Source organism: Gavialis gangeticus, unplaced genomic scaffold (genome assembly GCF_001723915.1).
Source record: "Gavialis gangeticus isolate Ggan-Ray unplaced genomic scaffold, GavGan_comp1, whole genome shotgun sequence".
NCBI classification, from domain to species: domain Eukaryota; kingdom Metazoa; phylum Chordata; order Crocodylia; family Gavialidae; genus Gavialis; species Gavialis gangeticus.
In genome coordinates, this window is record NW_017728991.1 from 8,806,947 (window position 1) to 8,821,406 (window position 14,460).

Consider the following 14,460-nt stretch of genomic DNA (forward strand, 5'->3'; position numbering starts at 1 on the left):
GCATGATCAGGGGGCAGCAGGGCAGGCCCTATGAGGAGAGGCTACAGGACCTGAACCTGTTCAGCCTCCACAAGAGAAGGCTGAGGGGGGATCTAGTGGCCTGTTACAAACTAGTCAGGGGGGACCAGCAGGCATTGGGGGAGTCCCTGTTCCCCCGAGCACCACCAGGAGTGACCAGGAATAACAGTCACAAGCTAGCAGAGGGGAGATTCAGGCTAGACATCGGGAGGCGCGACTTCACGTTCAGGGCAGCTAGGAGCTGGAACCAACTTCCAAGAGAAATGGTGCTGGCTCCTACCCTGGGGGTCTTTAAGAGGAGGCTAGATGTACACCTTGCTGGTGTCGTTTGACCCCAGTAATCTTTCCTGTCATGGCAGGGGGTCAGACTTGATGATCTGCTCAGGTCCCTTCTGACCCTACCAACTATGAAACTAATCTTTTATAAAAAATGCATAGGTTCACGTTGATTATTTGACAAGCACTCTGGGCAATGGAATTATTTCCCCACTCAATTATTACTTGGAATTAAATGCTCCCATTACTGAGCACATTCATTTCAGGCTTTTTATAGAGAAAAGTCATCTTCCAATATTAGTTTCTCCATCACCCTCATCCAAAGCAGTATTCTCCTGCCACAGAATTAGTCAAGTAAAGAACAACTTGTCCCGTAATTTACAGACACTAGCTTAAATCTTCAGAAGTCCCTTGAAAAGCAATTCATAGGCTGCTATTACTTCTTGCTATGAATGGGTAATGTCTGAATATATAGCCTCTCTTCCTCACCTCCCACTGAACATGCATGAAGTAGTGCAAAAGAAAGATAACTGGAGTCAGTTACTGTTTCAGAGTAGAGTTTTACTACAGAAGAAGCTTACCTCACTGCCTTCATGAGATCTATTTTGTATTTCAGAAAGCAGCTAAACTGCAACTACCCCCAACAAAAGATGTATTCATCCCCAGAATCGAGCTAGACTCAAACGTAATGCATTCTGTTTGCCAAAGTGCCGCTTTGCTTAAAGAAGCCCTGAAAAAGTCAGTGTCTCAGCCTGAGAAGAGAATGGAAGGTACCGTGCTGATATCAGATAGATATCTCATTTAGCAGTTCCATGTTGCAAAGTCAACTCTGCCGAATAGGACAAACCTCTCTCATAAAATTAAGTGTTTGTCTCCATTAGCAAAGAGTCAGCTTGGTTGCATTCTGACAGGGTGCGAAACGTTTCACACCCTGGTGCACATTTGAAGAGTAAGCCTACTGACTCACCTTACTAGCCAATCTAGGTTAGGGCTCATTAGGTGTATAAGAAGATGTGATAGTCTTTCAGTAACAAAAGAAGTTAAAGAGGAAGATCTTTAGCAGATCTATACAGGAGTCACTTCCACAGCTAAAAATAAAGTTGAATCCCAGAATGGGGATGCCTTTGAACAATGCTATATTGAATACAGGGAGATTTCACACACAAACTGTCCCAGCTTTAATTAAATGGGATAAAAATCCAGCAGCCGAGATGGGATGGAATCCTAAAATAAGGAATTTAAAACCAGTGGAGAAGGGGAGTTTTGGATTGGCTTAAAAGTCTTTGATGATGCTGTGCTGTCTAGTAGCTACCAGGTGGGACAGTGGGAGCTGTTAAAGATGGGAGCATACCTGAAAAGAGCCGTGCTGACTGTCACAAATGCTTCTTACAGCAGGCGGACCACCCAGACCACTTATAGAAGAGAAGGGTGAGTCTTTCATCTCCCCCCACAAGCTCTCCAATTGCAGTCTTGTGCTGAAATAACTTCCCCTTTCCCTGTTTGTTTCCATTTATATATTTGCCTCTAAAATTGCATGCAAATTATTGGCCATGATACCCAGCAGTCTGGACACAACCAAGCTTTTTACTGCATCTTCTGTTGTCTTTATTAAGCAAGATGAAAACAACGTAGTCACGTACAGATCTCGAGGAGTCTGTGTACTGCCTGTATTAGCATAGGGGCTGGAGTCCCAGCTGAGATCAGAGCTTTGTGCTAGATGCCAGAGATCCCTAGTGAGGGACAATTACTGTCCAGAAAATCTTGCAGTCCAGTGGAGAAAGGACTCTAGGGATGCTGTGAAGTCCACTAGTGATTTCACTATTGCCAGTCTGCCTTGCATATCAAGTACTCAGGCTGCCCGAGGCTTGCCAGTGTAAAGTTCTGGGAGAGAGACCCCATTTTACAGATACAGGAAGACTAAGTAGTGGCAGAATCAGGCCTCCGATTTAGTCCCCTTCAGTTTAGCACCAGTAGAAATGCTGCAGGAATGAGGCTCAGATGACTTTGCCTGGGTCTGTGGCATTTGAATGACGGTCTCGACTCTTAACTGAGGTGCTGAACTGCAAAACCATCCTTCCTCACTTCTTGTCATTACCAATATGATTGCAGGACCGCCACAGTGGAAACCCAAGCCCTTTTGTCTTGTGAATGTGCCACCACCTTCTCCAATCAAACCCATGGTACCCCGTAAAAAGCCTGCTGGACTGCGTAAGTTTGACAAGCAGCATGGTCATCGACACATGAAAAACACTCACTAGATTCTCTCCTTTGCACCTGGTGTTGTATGTCTTCTCGAGCAAAGTGGTCACCAATGTTAAGGGCTACCACCAACTTGAAAGCTGCATCATCATCTGTTTTTGATCACAGGTTTTTTTTGTTTTTTGTTTTTTTAAATATTAGTAGCATCAAAAGAACTAGAACAGAAAGATAGGAAAGCAGTTTTCCCTCCCTGCTTATCCCCTACCTGCCCCTCAAAAGGGCCACACACAATGGCTGTTTGAGTTACCTCAAAAAACGCCCCCATCCCATGCTTAGTAAGGGAGTAGGAAAAGAGATTAGGAAACATGGAAAAAAGGGAGAGGAGAAGTAAGTTCAAGACCTTTAAGCCTTCAAGAGCAAGCTCTTAGAAACCCGAGTGAACTTGATGTATGGAGTTCAAGTTGATGGTATTCCTGTAACACAGCTGTGATATGCAGGTAGTCTATAGAACCAGAATGGCATGGGACTACACAACTGTTGTGATAACTCGTATATAATATCTTTATGCATAAAGCAGCACATAACAGCATTACTAAATGGTGCTTGTAGTTATAAATGGGCCTGTTGCTGGAAGGCACCTCTGTGATGGCTTTTGATTCATGTGAAGTTAAAGAACTGAGGGTTGATGGCAAGATCACTCCCTTGGCTGCCATGCTGCTGTCTGTGTCAAGATGGTAGCAATCTCTCAACTTCATCTTTCAGCCAAGCTATTTTGCTGGGCCCTGCTCCTGTGAGATACAGGGTGTTTTTTGACAAGGAACAAAGTAAGGCCTGGTCTACACTAGAAAGCTTTGCTGGGAGAGCTCTGGTAGAAGAATGCATCTAAACAGTCCCTCGCTTCTGTCGGCTGTAGCAGTCCTTCAGCAGCAGTCCCACAGTGGCTTGCACTGACTGCTTGGGAGACAAATGCTCTACTGAACAGAAGCCCAGGTCACTCGGTCTAGTTGAAAACACTTATTCCCTGCCAGCACGAGTGGACAGCTGCCACCAAGGAAAACCATGCACCTGTATGGAGCAGAGGGAGGGGCTGGTTCCCAGCCCAACTGTGGACAGACGCACACAAGGAGACTGCAGGCCATAGGCACAAATGGACAAAAAGTAGTACCAGCCAAGACTAAGGTTCCCCAGCAGTCCTGACTCCAGCAACCCCAGCAAACACACAGCCTGGACCTGCCCCTGGCATGCTCACACCCCCTTGGCAGGGACTGGATTTGCAGCCATAAGCAGAGCCAGCACCTCCTTAAGGTGAAGGGAAGTCTTTGGGGTCCCTCTCTCAGCCAGGGCCTCTCTAACCCCTCCACTTGGTTGTTTTCCCAGTTTTCCCTGGGGTGGTTCTGCTGGTCCAGCTCAGGAATCCCTAAGGAGAGTCTTATTCTCTTGGACAAAAACATCGTGTCCCTAGGCATCACCCCACAGAAGAGGGTTGTAGCAGTAACTCCTGTTCTGTCCCTTGCAGTTGCTAGTTAGAGCAGCCCATGCCCTCCACGCCATGCCAAAAGCACTTCTCCAGTGGGAACCGTTGCTGATCACTTCACACTGCTGTGACATGGCTCAGGCATCCTCAGCATTTGTCTACAGCATTTGCTTTCGCTGCATCTTGATCAGCAGCAGCAGGAAAACACTAGACAGAACAACAGCCTGTGCAGGTCTCCTGCATTTTTGCTTCCATAGATTCTCTGGAAAACATCCCCACCCCCCATTCTGTCCCCCAACCTGCCACTGTAATTCATCTCAGGAGCTCCTGGGTGAAAGCCCTCATGTCCCACATGTTGTGAAGCAGAGCAAGGGTGGGCAGGGCAGCACCCAGAGGCTGGGAGTCAGTCACAGAGCCCTCCCCCCTGCGCTGCTGCTGTATCTCGCAGGCTCCCCATCTTTCTTTCAGAAGCCTGAGGTACAGCAATCTTGACAGTAGCCTCAAGGCCAGCGTGGATGTGGCATCTCCAAGGTGGAGGTGTCTGTGGAGTGGCTGATAGACAAGACTGCAAGGGCAGTGGGGCAACTGGGCACTAAGAGCAGAAGTGGAAGGGCAGCAGCAGGAGAAGGAGGGAAATGTGCATGTGGGGATAGCTTCTGGTCAGGCAGCCAAGAAATGGAGACCAAGAAGATAAACCACCTGATCCCAGGTGTTGCCTGCCCACCCTTGCCTGTGCCACAGGTGCAGCTGTGACGGTGGCTCAAACTATTGCCACCCTCCCTAGATGACTTACCCACCACGCCTTGTTTTTAAATATTGTATGTTGAATCAAGGAGGCTGCCAGAAAGCCTTAGAGTGAGCCCTAATCCCAGTAAGTTCCCACTGGGTCTTTCCCCGAGACCCCTCTAGCCTTAATCCAGCCCTCAGGCTTGGTAACTCCTTCTCTGCCTGACTACGTCCCTGTAGGGCACCAAGGGCCTTAAAGGCAAATTGCATGCCTCCTTCACCTCCCTGTACCGCATCCCAAGCCTCATGGGTATTCTGTCATTGTTTAGACACCCCCCCTTGCACCCCTGGTCCTCATGCATGGCCCCTCCTCTGGGCTCTCGGACCCTCTAGTCCAGCTTGGACCACTCTGGGCTTATAGACCCTCTGGCCCAGCTCAGCCTTCCCCATGGCTCTTGGGCCTTCTGGTTTAGGTGTCAGCTTTTTCCTAGGCTCCTCACCAGGTCCACCCTCAATCTGAGGGCTCCTGGGTTACCGGCTTATTAAATACGCCTCGAGCTTGCCCTAGGAGGGCTGACAGCTAAACTACCAGTCTAACTCAAAAGAATAAGAAACAGCACTGCCTTCTGGCAACCACCTCAAGTCCTCTAGGGGCTTAACATAAATGAAGGCCACTTGCCTGTACACCCAGTCTTTCTCAGTCTAAGGAACTTGTCTCTGTTCCTAGGCCTGCAGAGTTGTTCAGCCAAATCCAGGTCCCTTCAGGAGCCCCACACTTCTTGGTTGCTGGGGACAGACTACCTGACCAGTGCAGCCTGGGCTTATTTAGCTCCAACCTGAGCCCTCTTCCGGTTAGGTGAGTCCCTCATTAGCTCCCCTCTGCCACCTGCAAGCAACCTCCCAGGCTGCTTGCTTTCTTGAAGGAGCAGGCACATCCCAGTGCCCTGCTGCAGAACATAAACACTTTTCTGGGAGCCTCCTGAGATGCAGGTACTTTCCTCACCCACAAAAAGAGCCCTTGGTGCTGCTGGAGAGGGGCGTGAACTGTGACTTCATGTTCACCAACCTACTAGCTAGTCAGTGCTGAGAAGCACCTGGCACTTCTTTCCTCGGGGCATTGCAAACCCCAGTGACAGCAGTTTTTAGGGTTGATTGTTTGTAATTTTATTTTTTGCCTGGTAACTTGCAGTTTGTTCTCTCTCATCTTTCTTTGATTGAATTTTAAGCACCACTCTACTGCCTGTTACCATGAATAAAAGCTTTACTTTTGAATCCTGCCTTCAATTTGGGTATTGGTCTTCAAGCGCAGGCATGGGAACGCCCTGCCGCACTGCTGCAGAAGCCACAGGCCTGTAGTCAAGGCACAGCATGAATGTGGGGCCTCTTGCCGCCTCCCAGAGAGCTCTGCTCATGACTCTTCTGGCTGTTTATTCTACCTGGCAGTCTTTCTACCTGCCCTTGCTCTGCTTTGGCTTCACCAACGTACAGACCATAGCACATACTAACAAACCACAAGGATGTTTGCTCACTAAGGTTGAGCCTTGGCAGGACACCTTTTCAGTACCCCTCCAAGCACAGGTGCATCCTGCCCCAGTTTAGTTCAACCTTTCATTGCTGCTGTCCTGATTACCTCCATATAACTTCCTGAGCCAGAGGGAAAGCTAGGTTCCCCAGAATTACCCAGGCTTTGACTGTCCATGAGTGTGCCTTTCAGCCTTGGTGCTAGCAAGTGTAGCACTGCCAAGCCTATAAGCATGCTGCAGTTTTTTTTTTCCCCCAAGGTGGAGAACCTTGTATTTTTCAGTGTTGAATGCCATCAGGTTTTTGTCCGCCCATTTTCTGAGCCTGTTTAGGTCAGCCTGGATCACCACCTTGTCCCCAGGTGTGGATACTTTACCCCAAAGTTTGCACTGCTTCTGCATCCCGTGATTCACTGCATTAGGAGATAGTGCAAATGCCATGGAGAGATCTTCCCACAGGGTGGTTCACATTCCTCTGACACAGCCCCATGCACACCCAAAGCACTGTACGTGTTCTGGTGCTTTAGTAATGTTTGCCCTGAGTCGATGGAGTGACTGCCAGCAAAGCTTTGCCGTGTAGGCCTGGGTGTGGGGGGAATCAGGCTCCTTATGGGGTCAGACACCTTGTGAGCTCTATGAACACAAATCACATGGGTATAATTATAATATATAATATAAGTCACAAACCCTCTGGGGCTCAGCTCCTGCTACTTCATCAGTGTTGTTAAGCAGGTTCTGCATAGCTGAAGTGCCTAGTGAGCTTGTTCTAAATGTCTGTTACTTGAATGAAGGTTCACGTAATGTATCCTGCTTGTAAGCTTGTTTGACATTCCATCTTCTTCCCTCACAAGAGGCTCCCAAAGGAGTTAAAATCCCTCAGCAGCTTCCGCAGGAGTCAAATGTGGCTGCAGATGGCAGTAAGTGATGGACAATAAGCATGAACAGCAACCTGACCCATGCTTGTGCTCGCTAAGCAAACCCTGCAAGGTGTTGAGGGCCAAGGGGGTGGAATTAAGGAGATGGAAGAGGCTCTTTACAGATGGCATCTTGGCCAAGCACTTTTGGCTTGATGTTTTTCTTCACTCATTTCGACACAAATTCAGACGGTCCCCTGCATCCTGGGAATTTAAAGACATGAAGTATGTTAAGATGCTGCCTATCATCTGCATGTGGCTGTATGTCTGTAGACAGAGGTACTTACAACTTGTCTACCTCAAGTCAGATGTGAGCCATGTTGCATGAGCCTCATATTAGCCATATTGAAAACTACAGGCTTCCCCCTACAAGTTCTTGTCATGTAAAACTTCCATTGATCTCCAGCGGAGCACTTGCAGGTTTGACCTTAAGTTGTCAAAGTTGAACTAACTTGTAGCTTCTGCTTCTTGCTGTTGACCACAAAGCAAAAAGTAAGCAATGCACTGCATAGGCATGTAACTCCTAGCTTGGAAAAAAAAGTTATGTTGGGCTCCAGTATGCCAGACCCTCTGCTGTTTTAACTTGCTGTCTAGCTTTGCCAAGATATCCCACCTTAACACCAGCTGCAGTATTGACCATAATGGATGTGAATGGCTCTTGTTTTAAATATAGAAACATTTTCTTGTCTCATCAGAACTAATGCAAAACTTTGCTTTTTCAGAGAAGATAAAACCCAGCAAATCTGGTGAGTTCAAAAAGTGTTTACTCCACATACCTTTCATTGTTTTCTGTTTAATGCTAAGTTGGAGATGGCGGCTGACACCACCCTACTAAGCAATGGTTCAGCAATAGTTGAGGTGCCAATGGGCTCCTGGAGAAAGGTGTGAATTTGTCTCATTTTGTTCCTACCCCTCCCATCACAAGACAGTGTGGGAAAATGATCTGTCCTGGGTTGCCGACACAGACTGAACGCCATACTTCTCATGGAACAGAGTCTAGTGCGGCGGTTCCCATCCTGTGGCTTGCAGATAATTTGTCTGTGAAACCCTTGGAGGTGGCATTGTGCCCACAGGAGACCTTCCCCTGCACAATTAGGTGTTTCCTCAGGCTGACAAGCTGAGCAAGGTGGGACACCTTCCTCAGCACTGTGGTCCACAGCCCAGTGAAGTTTGGATAACTAGCTCAGGCTCTAGTGTTTGAGCTAAAGGACTATGTTCTCACTGGCACTTATAGCAGTTTTATAAGCTTCTTACAGAGACCAGGCAGTAGAAGCAACCCAAGACCTCCAGCTTAATCCAGCTCCATCTAAGATGCAACCCCTTCCCCTCAGACCTGAACCCATATTGCCTGTTCACTTAGGGCCTGTTTCCAAAGAATGAGTTACGCTTTTCACCTGTTTTCTCCATGGTTGTGGAGCGTAGTGTGATTCACAGTTGCTGTACACCCTGCCATGGCATGACTCATGTCTCCTTATATACGTTTCAAGAAAAAGGGAGCTAAGAATATAAAGGGGAAACTGGGGGACAGAGTTAAACTTAGTCATGCAATTTGACACATTACACATCTATCACACGTCCAGGTCTGGCAAAGGTCGTTAATGATCTCCATGGAATAAATTAGTGAGGTATCTGCACCCAAAGTCCCTATCATGACTGGCCCTGTGGACAGACTCAACAGAGGCCAAAGAATGAAAGAAACAGAAGAGTGAACTTTATTTTCTCATTCATACAGCCGGCTGAAAAAAAATGGCATTTGGCAAGACTTTCTGTATCCATGCTGTGCTTAGCTCTCTTCTTTGTAGGCTTTTTAATATAGCCACTGGAGTCTACCACTGGCTCAAAGGGGTGATTAAGTCAGAATTCATAGAGTGACTTGTAGAATATAATTCAATTTAAGAAGATCGTATGAGCTCTGTATTTCCTCCAGTTTAAATTGCATCATTGCTCTCTCTATTCTCTTACATCAGTACCAAACCTGGCAAGTCCAGACCCTGACACATCTATCGAAAGCTTCCTAAAGAAATCTAGAGAGGAGCTTCTGCGCTGTAAGTAACTTGTCCAGTCACACAGGTCTTAAAAACCGACGACTTCTTTCATTTGCACTGGGATTGTGTGATTGAACTTTTTCCATGTTGTTGCATAATTATGGCCTTATTAATATTATAGCAATGGTCCGCTAAGAGGTATAAATGAGGTATACGTTTTCAGAAAAAAAGGAAAAACCTGCTAGGGCATTGGATACATTCCCCAAAAAGTTCACCACTAGTATAAATGGAGTACACGGTTAAACTGAGATCCAGTGCCAGTGGCAGACTTGGGATGCTGCTCTAAGTTAGCTTGTTGGGGAAGGTAACAACTTGGTTGAAATTCACAGAAAGCTAAGCGGGTTTAGGAGCCAGACTCGCTTTTGAGAATGAGACTGAGATGCCATTGGAAACTACTTACTTCTGGTTTCAGAAGCCTGTTGTATGGATACTGGCAGAGGTCTAGGAGACCTGCCTGCAAGTTTCTGGATGCGTCTATACGTTCATTAATGTGCCATAGTTACTGCGCATTAAGTTTAGCACTTGGATAACCAAGTACTAAATCAAAGTGCAGTAACTCGCACTACTGCGCAGTAGTGCTGGTGCACGGGTTTTTAGTGACACTAATTGCACAGTAGCCTAATACTACTGCGCAGTAGCGTATTAGCACAGTTTTTGCCCAACACACAACTGTTAGGCTATGGCACAGTTAGCATAGGACTTGCCACAGTGAAGGAAGCTTGATCCATTGAATCCAGAATCTTGCCCTCAACACTGGTGAGCATTAGCAACTCCTCAGGATGTTACAAGAAAAGTCACAGTAGGAAGAGCTAAATACAGCAGTGAAAACCTTTATACATACAACAGTATAGAAAGATTTTCTTTTTGTATGTATGGACATACACAGATACAAATGCATGCACACACATGTCTATATAAAGTATCTAAATGTTATGTACAACTATATAACCACTATATATACGAGAGAGAGAGAGAGAGAGAAGAACTGGGACCTTTCTGAATAAACCAATATAGCTCCTAATATCTTTTCTTTATAATCTCTTGTATTCCTCCACAGATGCTACAAAAGTCACACTGGATTTCAACACGGCTCATAACAAAGTGCTTTTATCAGAGAAAAACACGAAAATATCTGTCTCTGAAACCCCCCAGAATTATAACTCACACCCTCAACGCTTCTCCTACTGTTCCCAAGTGCTGGGCTTCCAGTGTTTCAAGAGGGGCATCTATTACTGGGAAGTGGAACTGCAGCGTAACAACTTCTGTGGCATTGGCATCTGCTACGGGAGCATGGACAGGCAAGGGGCAGACAGCCGCCTGGGGAGAAATCCCAGCTCCTGGTGCATTGAGTGGTTTAATGCAAAAATTTCAGCCTGGCATAATGATAATGAAAAATGCCTGCCCAACACCAAGGCTACCAAGATAGGTGTGCTGCTCAACTGGGATGCAGGCTTTGTGCTTTTCCTGGCTGTTGGTGAGAAAGTTAACTTAATCTACAAATTCAAAGCAGAGTTTACTGAAGCGCTGTATCCTGCTTTCTGGGTGTTTTCCAGTGGCACTACACTCTCGATTTGCCCACTGAAGTAACAGCATGCTGTGCCCCAGAGCTGTTTCTTTATGGTGTAGCCTGCAAGCCATCTATGTTGCAGAGCTTTCTTTCTGTGCTTATCACTTTCTCATGTATTCAAATGATGGGGCGTTATCTTTTTCACTTGCTGGGTGGCTTAATGATTATCCAAAACCACCTCGCAATTCTGTGAGGAAGAAACTGGTTGGAGACTCTAGGCCTGCAGGCTGGACTTAGTGCATTAGTTTGACATTTATGCACCAGAAAGGGAGGGAAGCTTCGGCTGTCTGCAAATGTAAAAGAGAATAGAGTGTGCTTCAGAGTATGAAGGGTGCTTCCCTGCTTAAAACTAATTTCAGGTCCCTGGTTTTTAAAGCAATTTCCTAAATACTTTGGGGCAAGGGAAAACTGCATGCTTTTGTCTTTGCTGTGATAAGGGGAAAGATGGCTTCACACACATACACACACACACACACACACGCACGCACGCACGCACGCACACCACCCCCCCACCAAGCAGTGCCAATGTTCGGTTCCCTGTTTGGGTGAGGGTCTCAGTCACTGACTGTTCATTGCCTGCAGTTTGGTACTTGGCCTCCTGCCCCTCCAGACTGAATTCCTAAATCTTTAAGCAAAATAGACAAAGTGCTGCAGTCAGTGAAAATCTTTGAAGCATTTCCTCACCGTTGATGCATAACAAAGGCTATTGCATCAACAGTGCTCAAAGGATCCTGACTCTTTTTTTTCAAGGAAATGATAATTGTAAAAGATAATTTCAAGGAATGATGATTGTAAGGCACGTCATCAAATAGCCTTGTCATGGCCAAACCCTGGTGTCCGTGAAGGACTCTAGTGGGAGTTGGATTCTATCCCAAATGCGTTGCATGGCTAATGTTAAACTCTCGGCTTTATTGGAAGAGAGCCGATAAGAATTCTGCCTGGAAACCCACAGACTTGCTCTGCATTTCCTTCATCCTGTCTCTAGACTTCAGTGGAAGAATTTTTACCATTTGCTTTCCTGATGCTTGGATGGTTCTCTATAAGCAAGAGATCAGCTTCACATGGAAAGAGTGGACTTCAGAAACGACATAAGTCTGTGAGAGGCAAGATTTGAATGACTTCTGCGCGTGGTTAGTTGTAGACACTTGTAGATCGGGTCTGAACTGAATCAGAAATGCAAAAGTTTAGCTCTGAATGGTAAAAAGCCAATATGAAAACCTATAAAAACCTGACCAACTTGAAAAAGAAACCAACAACCACATGTAAAAGCTTAGCATCTCTAGGAAGAAAATGTGCAGAAATTCCTCTGGAGTACCTAGGATGAAGAAGTTATGCAAGTGGGTTTTTTTTCAAAGAAAGTTTTGATGGGATGAAACAGCACCTAGTCTTAGCACTTTTCAGGGTTTAAAGTGCTCAGAATGGAGATCAGTTCCTGAAGTAGATAGCTCCTGAAGTAGAGAGATGGAGGTGCTTTTTAACATCACAGTTTAATTAAATCCCTACTGAAAGGAATGAAACTTGGAAAAAAAAACCCCCATGTCTGGTTTGCCACCTCACTAGCTGGCATGCCTCTTGGAATGAAGCGTTGTGGTTTATGGTGCATTTTACATTGGCACCCCATGACATTGAAATTTTGCATTATTTTACATGTTGGGGAGCTATGGGTAGGAGTAGAGAGGACCTGTGTAGTAGCACTGACACTACTTGCTCATAGCAGGGGCTGTCCTAAGTTTCTCTTTTCTTGAAATGCAGCATTCCCTGAATACCAAGATTTTTGTGCGCCTCTGGCCATGATACTAAGATTGCTGCGTGACTTCCAAAGACTTAAGCACTGCCTTAGTGCACACTTCAAAGCATCTTTTGAAGTGACATTTCCTCTTTGCCTTTATATCTGCGCATAGATTAGTGAATCTTCTGAGCTAGAAATGTGCAGGAAAGGGAAAGGTGGGAGAATAGGTTTTTCATTCTCATCATGACTTGGCTTTGCTTTTTGTGGTATCACAGAATAGCAGTTGGTCTGATTCCATTCAGCATGATGTGCTGCTTGGGAGACCTTTGCTGCTTTTCATACCTAAAAGCCTGGAGCTGGGAAAACAGCCAGTGAACACAGCTGTGGGCCCGAGACCTAAATGTCTTGTGCCTGTAACTAGGAGTCAGCCAGAGGCTTGTCTTGCTGGATCTCCTTGCTGAGGCCAGCAGTTGCTGAGATGAACGGATCAAACTTTGTCGTCTGGTAAAGCTCTCCCCTGTGGAACTTTGTATGCTCTGTGAAATATAATGCTAAGCCACTGCAGACATTGCAGGCATGTTTCATAGATATCCTAGACGTTAGGGCTGGAAGGGACCTTGCAATGTTCATGGAGGGTGAATTTCCTGAAGGTTCACAGGACGCCCGGTGGCCGCATTTTACATGAGCTGAAGTTCCTGGAGATCCTTAGACAATGCAAAGCACTGCAGCAGCTCAGACTTGATTCCTAACAGTGAGTGAACTGTCAAGTCAGAGTTCAGAGGCGATGCAAGTCAAAAGATACAGTGAGATTATTTTGGGCCAAAGGGACTTAGTTAGATGCCGTGCTGCACCCAGAATGTTCTCTAAGCATTGCAGAGCATTTGCTGGAATATCTATGATATCAAAGTATGGAAAAGGCCAGCACCGTTTCCAAAATGTGTTCAGCACTAATGATCCCCATGATTCAGTTCAGCACTGAAATAGCCAAGAGATCAGGAAGAATGATGCTGAGCTGGTCAGAAAGACGGAAACCAGTTGTCACCGCACAACATGTCAGAAGCAGGAACAAAAACAGCATGAATATGAACACAGTCAAAGAATGAGGAAACAGAAAGGCATAATTGCAATGCTGGATAAAACCAGAAGCCAGTTAATCAACTAGATAACAACAGAGCTTTATTGTGGTGTCCAGCATGACTACTCAGAAGGAAAAAGTTGCAGCGATGGCACCGTGGAGGGTTGGGTGGGCCATCCATCCCACGCAGTGGGGACAATCACTGGAGAATAGGAGTGACTGTCTCGCAAGTGCTGGATTCCTGCACTTTTCCAATGAGATGAGTTCAACTTCGCCACCCCAGTATTCAGGATTTCTAGGGTGAGTTCCATTTAATGCTCGATGATCTTAGGACTTTCCCCATAAGAAAGGGGCAACCGATATTACTTGAAAATGTCCTCCTCTGTATTCATAGTAGGTACATTCAGGTCTGTGTTCCCCCTGGTTTTGGGGATCCTAGGATCTCTGTCATCTTGCGCGGGGTTTGTATGGGACCTACATATTCCTGGTGAAGCAGATTTGAGGCTCTGTGGATTTTTGTCCAGCATCTGCGTGATTCCAGATTTTCACCCAGTCAGAGGGGTGCTCTCTGTCAGAGGCTTACCTGGTATTAGGGACCTTTGGGCTCTCTTTCCTCGAAGGAAACCAACTAAGTCTTCAGATGTGCTGAAATGTTTAAAGTGCTCTTCGAGGATGTTCCTTCCAAGCGACCCTCCCTGCATCGTAGGTGCCTGGCTGTCCACCTTGCAGTGCACCAGAGCATTGAAGAGTGGGTCTGGAGCACTTCTATCAGCTCCCTAAAAAGATGGAGCTGCATTTTAGCAACACATGTATCCCTGAGCTGCCCAGAGCCATCAGCTCTGGGGGTCCAACTCCTATGGGGCTTGGTCTGTCGGAGATCCAAAGAATTAGAACCACTTGCTCCTTTCATCATGGTG

General features: G+C 46.3%; 1 protein-coding gene across 3 annotated transcripts in view; it reads left to right on the plus strand.

The window, feature by feature from the left end:
* Window positions 1-11,416, plus strand: part of TRIM25 (tripartite motif containing 25) — a 29,585-nt gene extending 18,169 nt beyond the window's left edge. Inside the window, exons 4-10 of one of the 3 annotated variants that reach the window (XM_019517103.1) lie at window positions 911-1,064; window positions 1,687-1,722; window positions 2,404-2,502; window positions 7,065-7,130; window positions 7,850-7,873; window positions 9,095-9,172; window positions 10,230-11,416. In XM_019517103.1, coding sequence (XP_019372648.1) covers window positions 911-1,064; window positions 1,687-1,722; window positions 2,404-2,502; window positions 7,065-7,130; window positions 7,850-7,873; window positions 9,095-9,172; window positions 10,230-10,759 — 987 coding nt within the window. In that variant the 3' untranslated portion in view covers window positions 10,760-11,416. The remainder of the gene's footprint in view (window positions 1-910; window positions 1,065-1,686; window positions 1,723-2,403; window positions 2,503-7,064; window positions 7,131-7,849; window positions 7,874-9,094; window positions 9,173-10,229) is intronic. The other 2 variants (XM_019517121.1, XM_019517111.1) reach the window with 2 other exon arrangements.
* The last annotated feature ends 3,044 nt before the right edge of the window (window positions 11,417-14,460 follow it).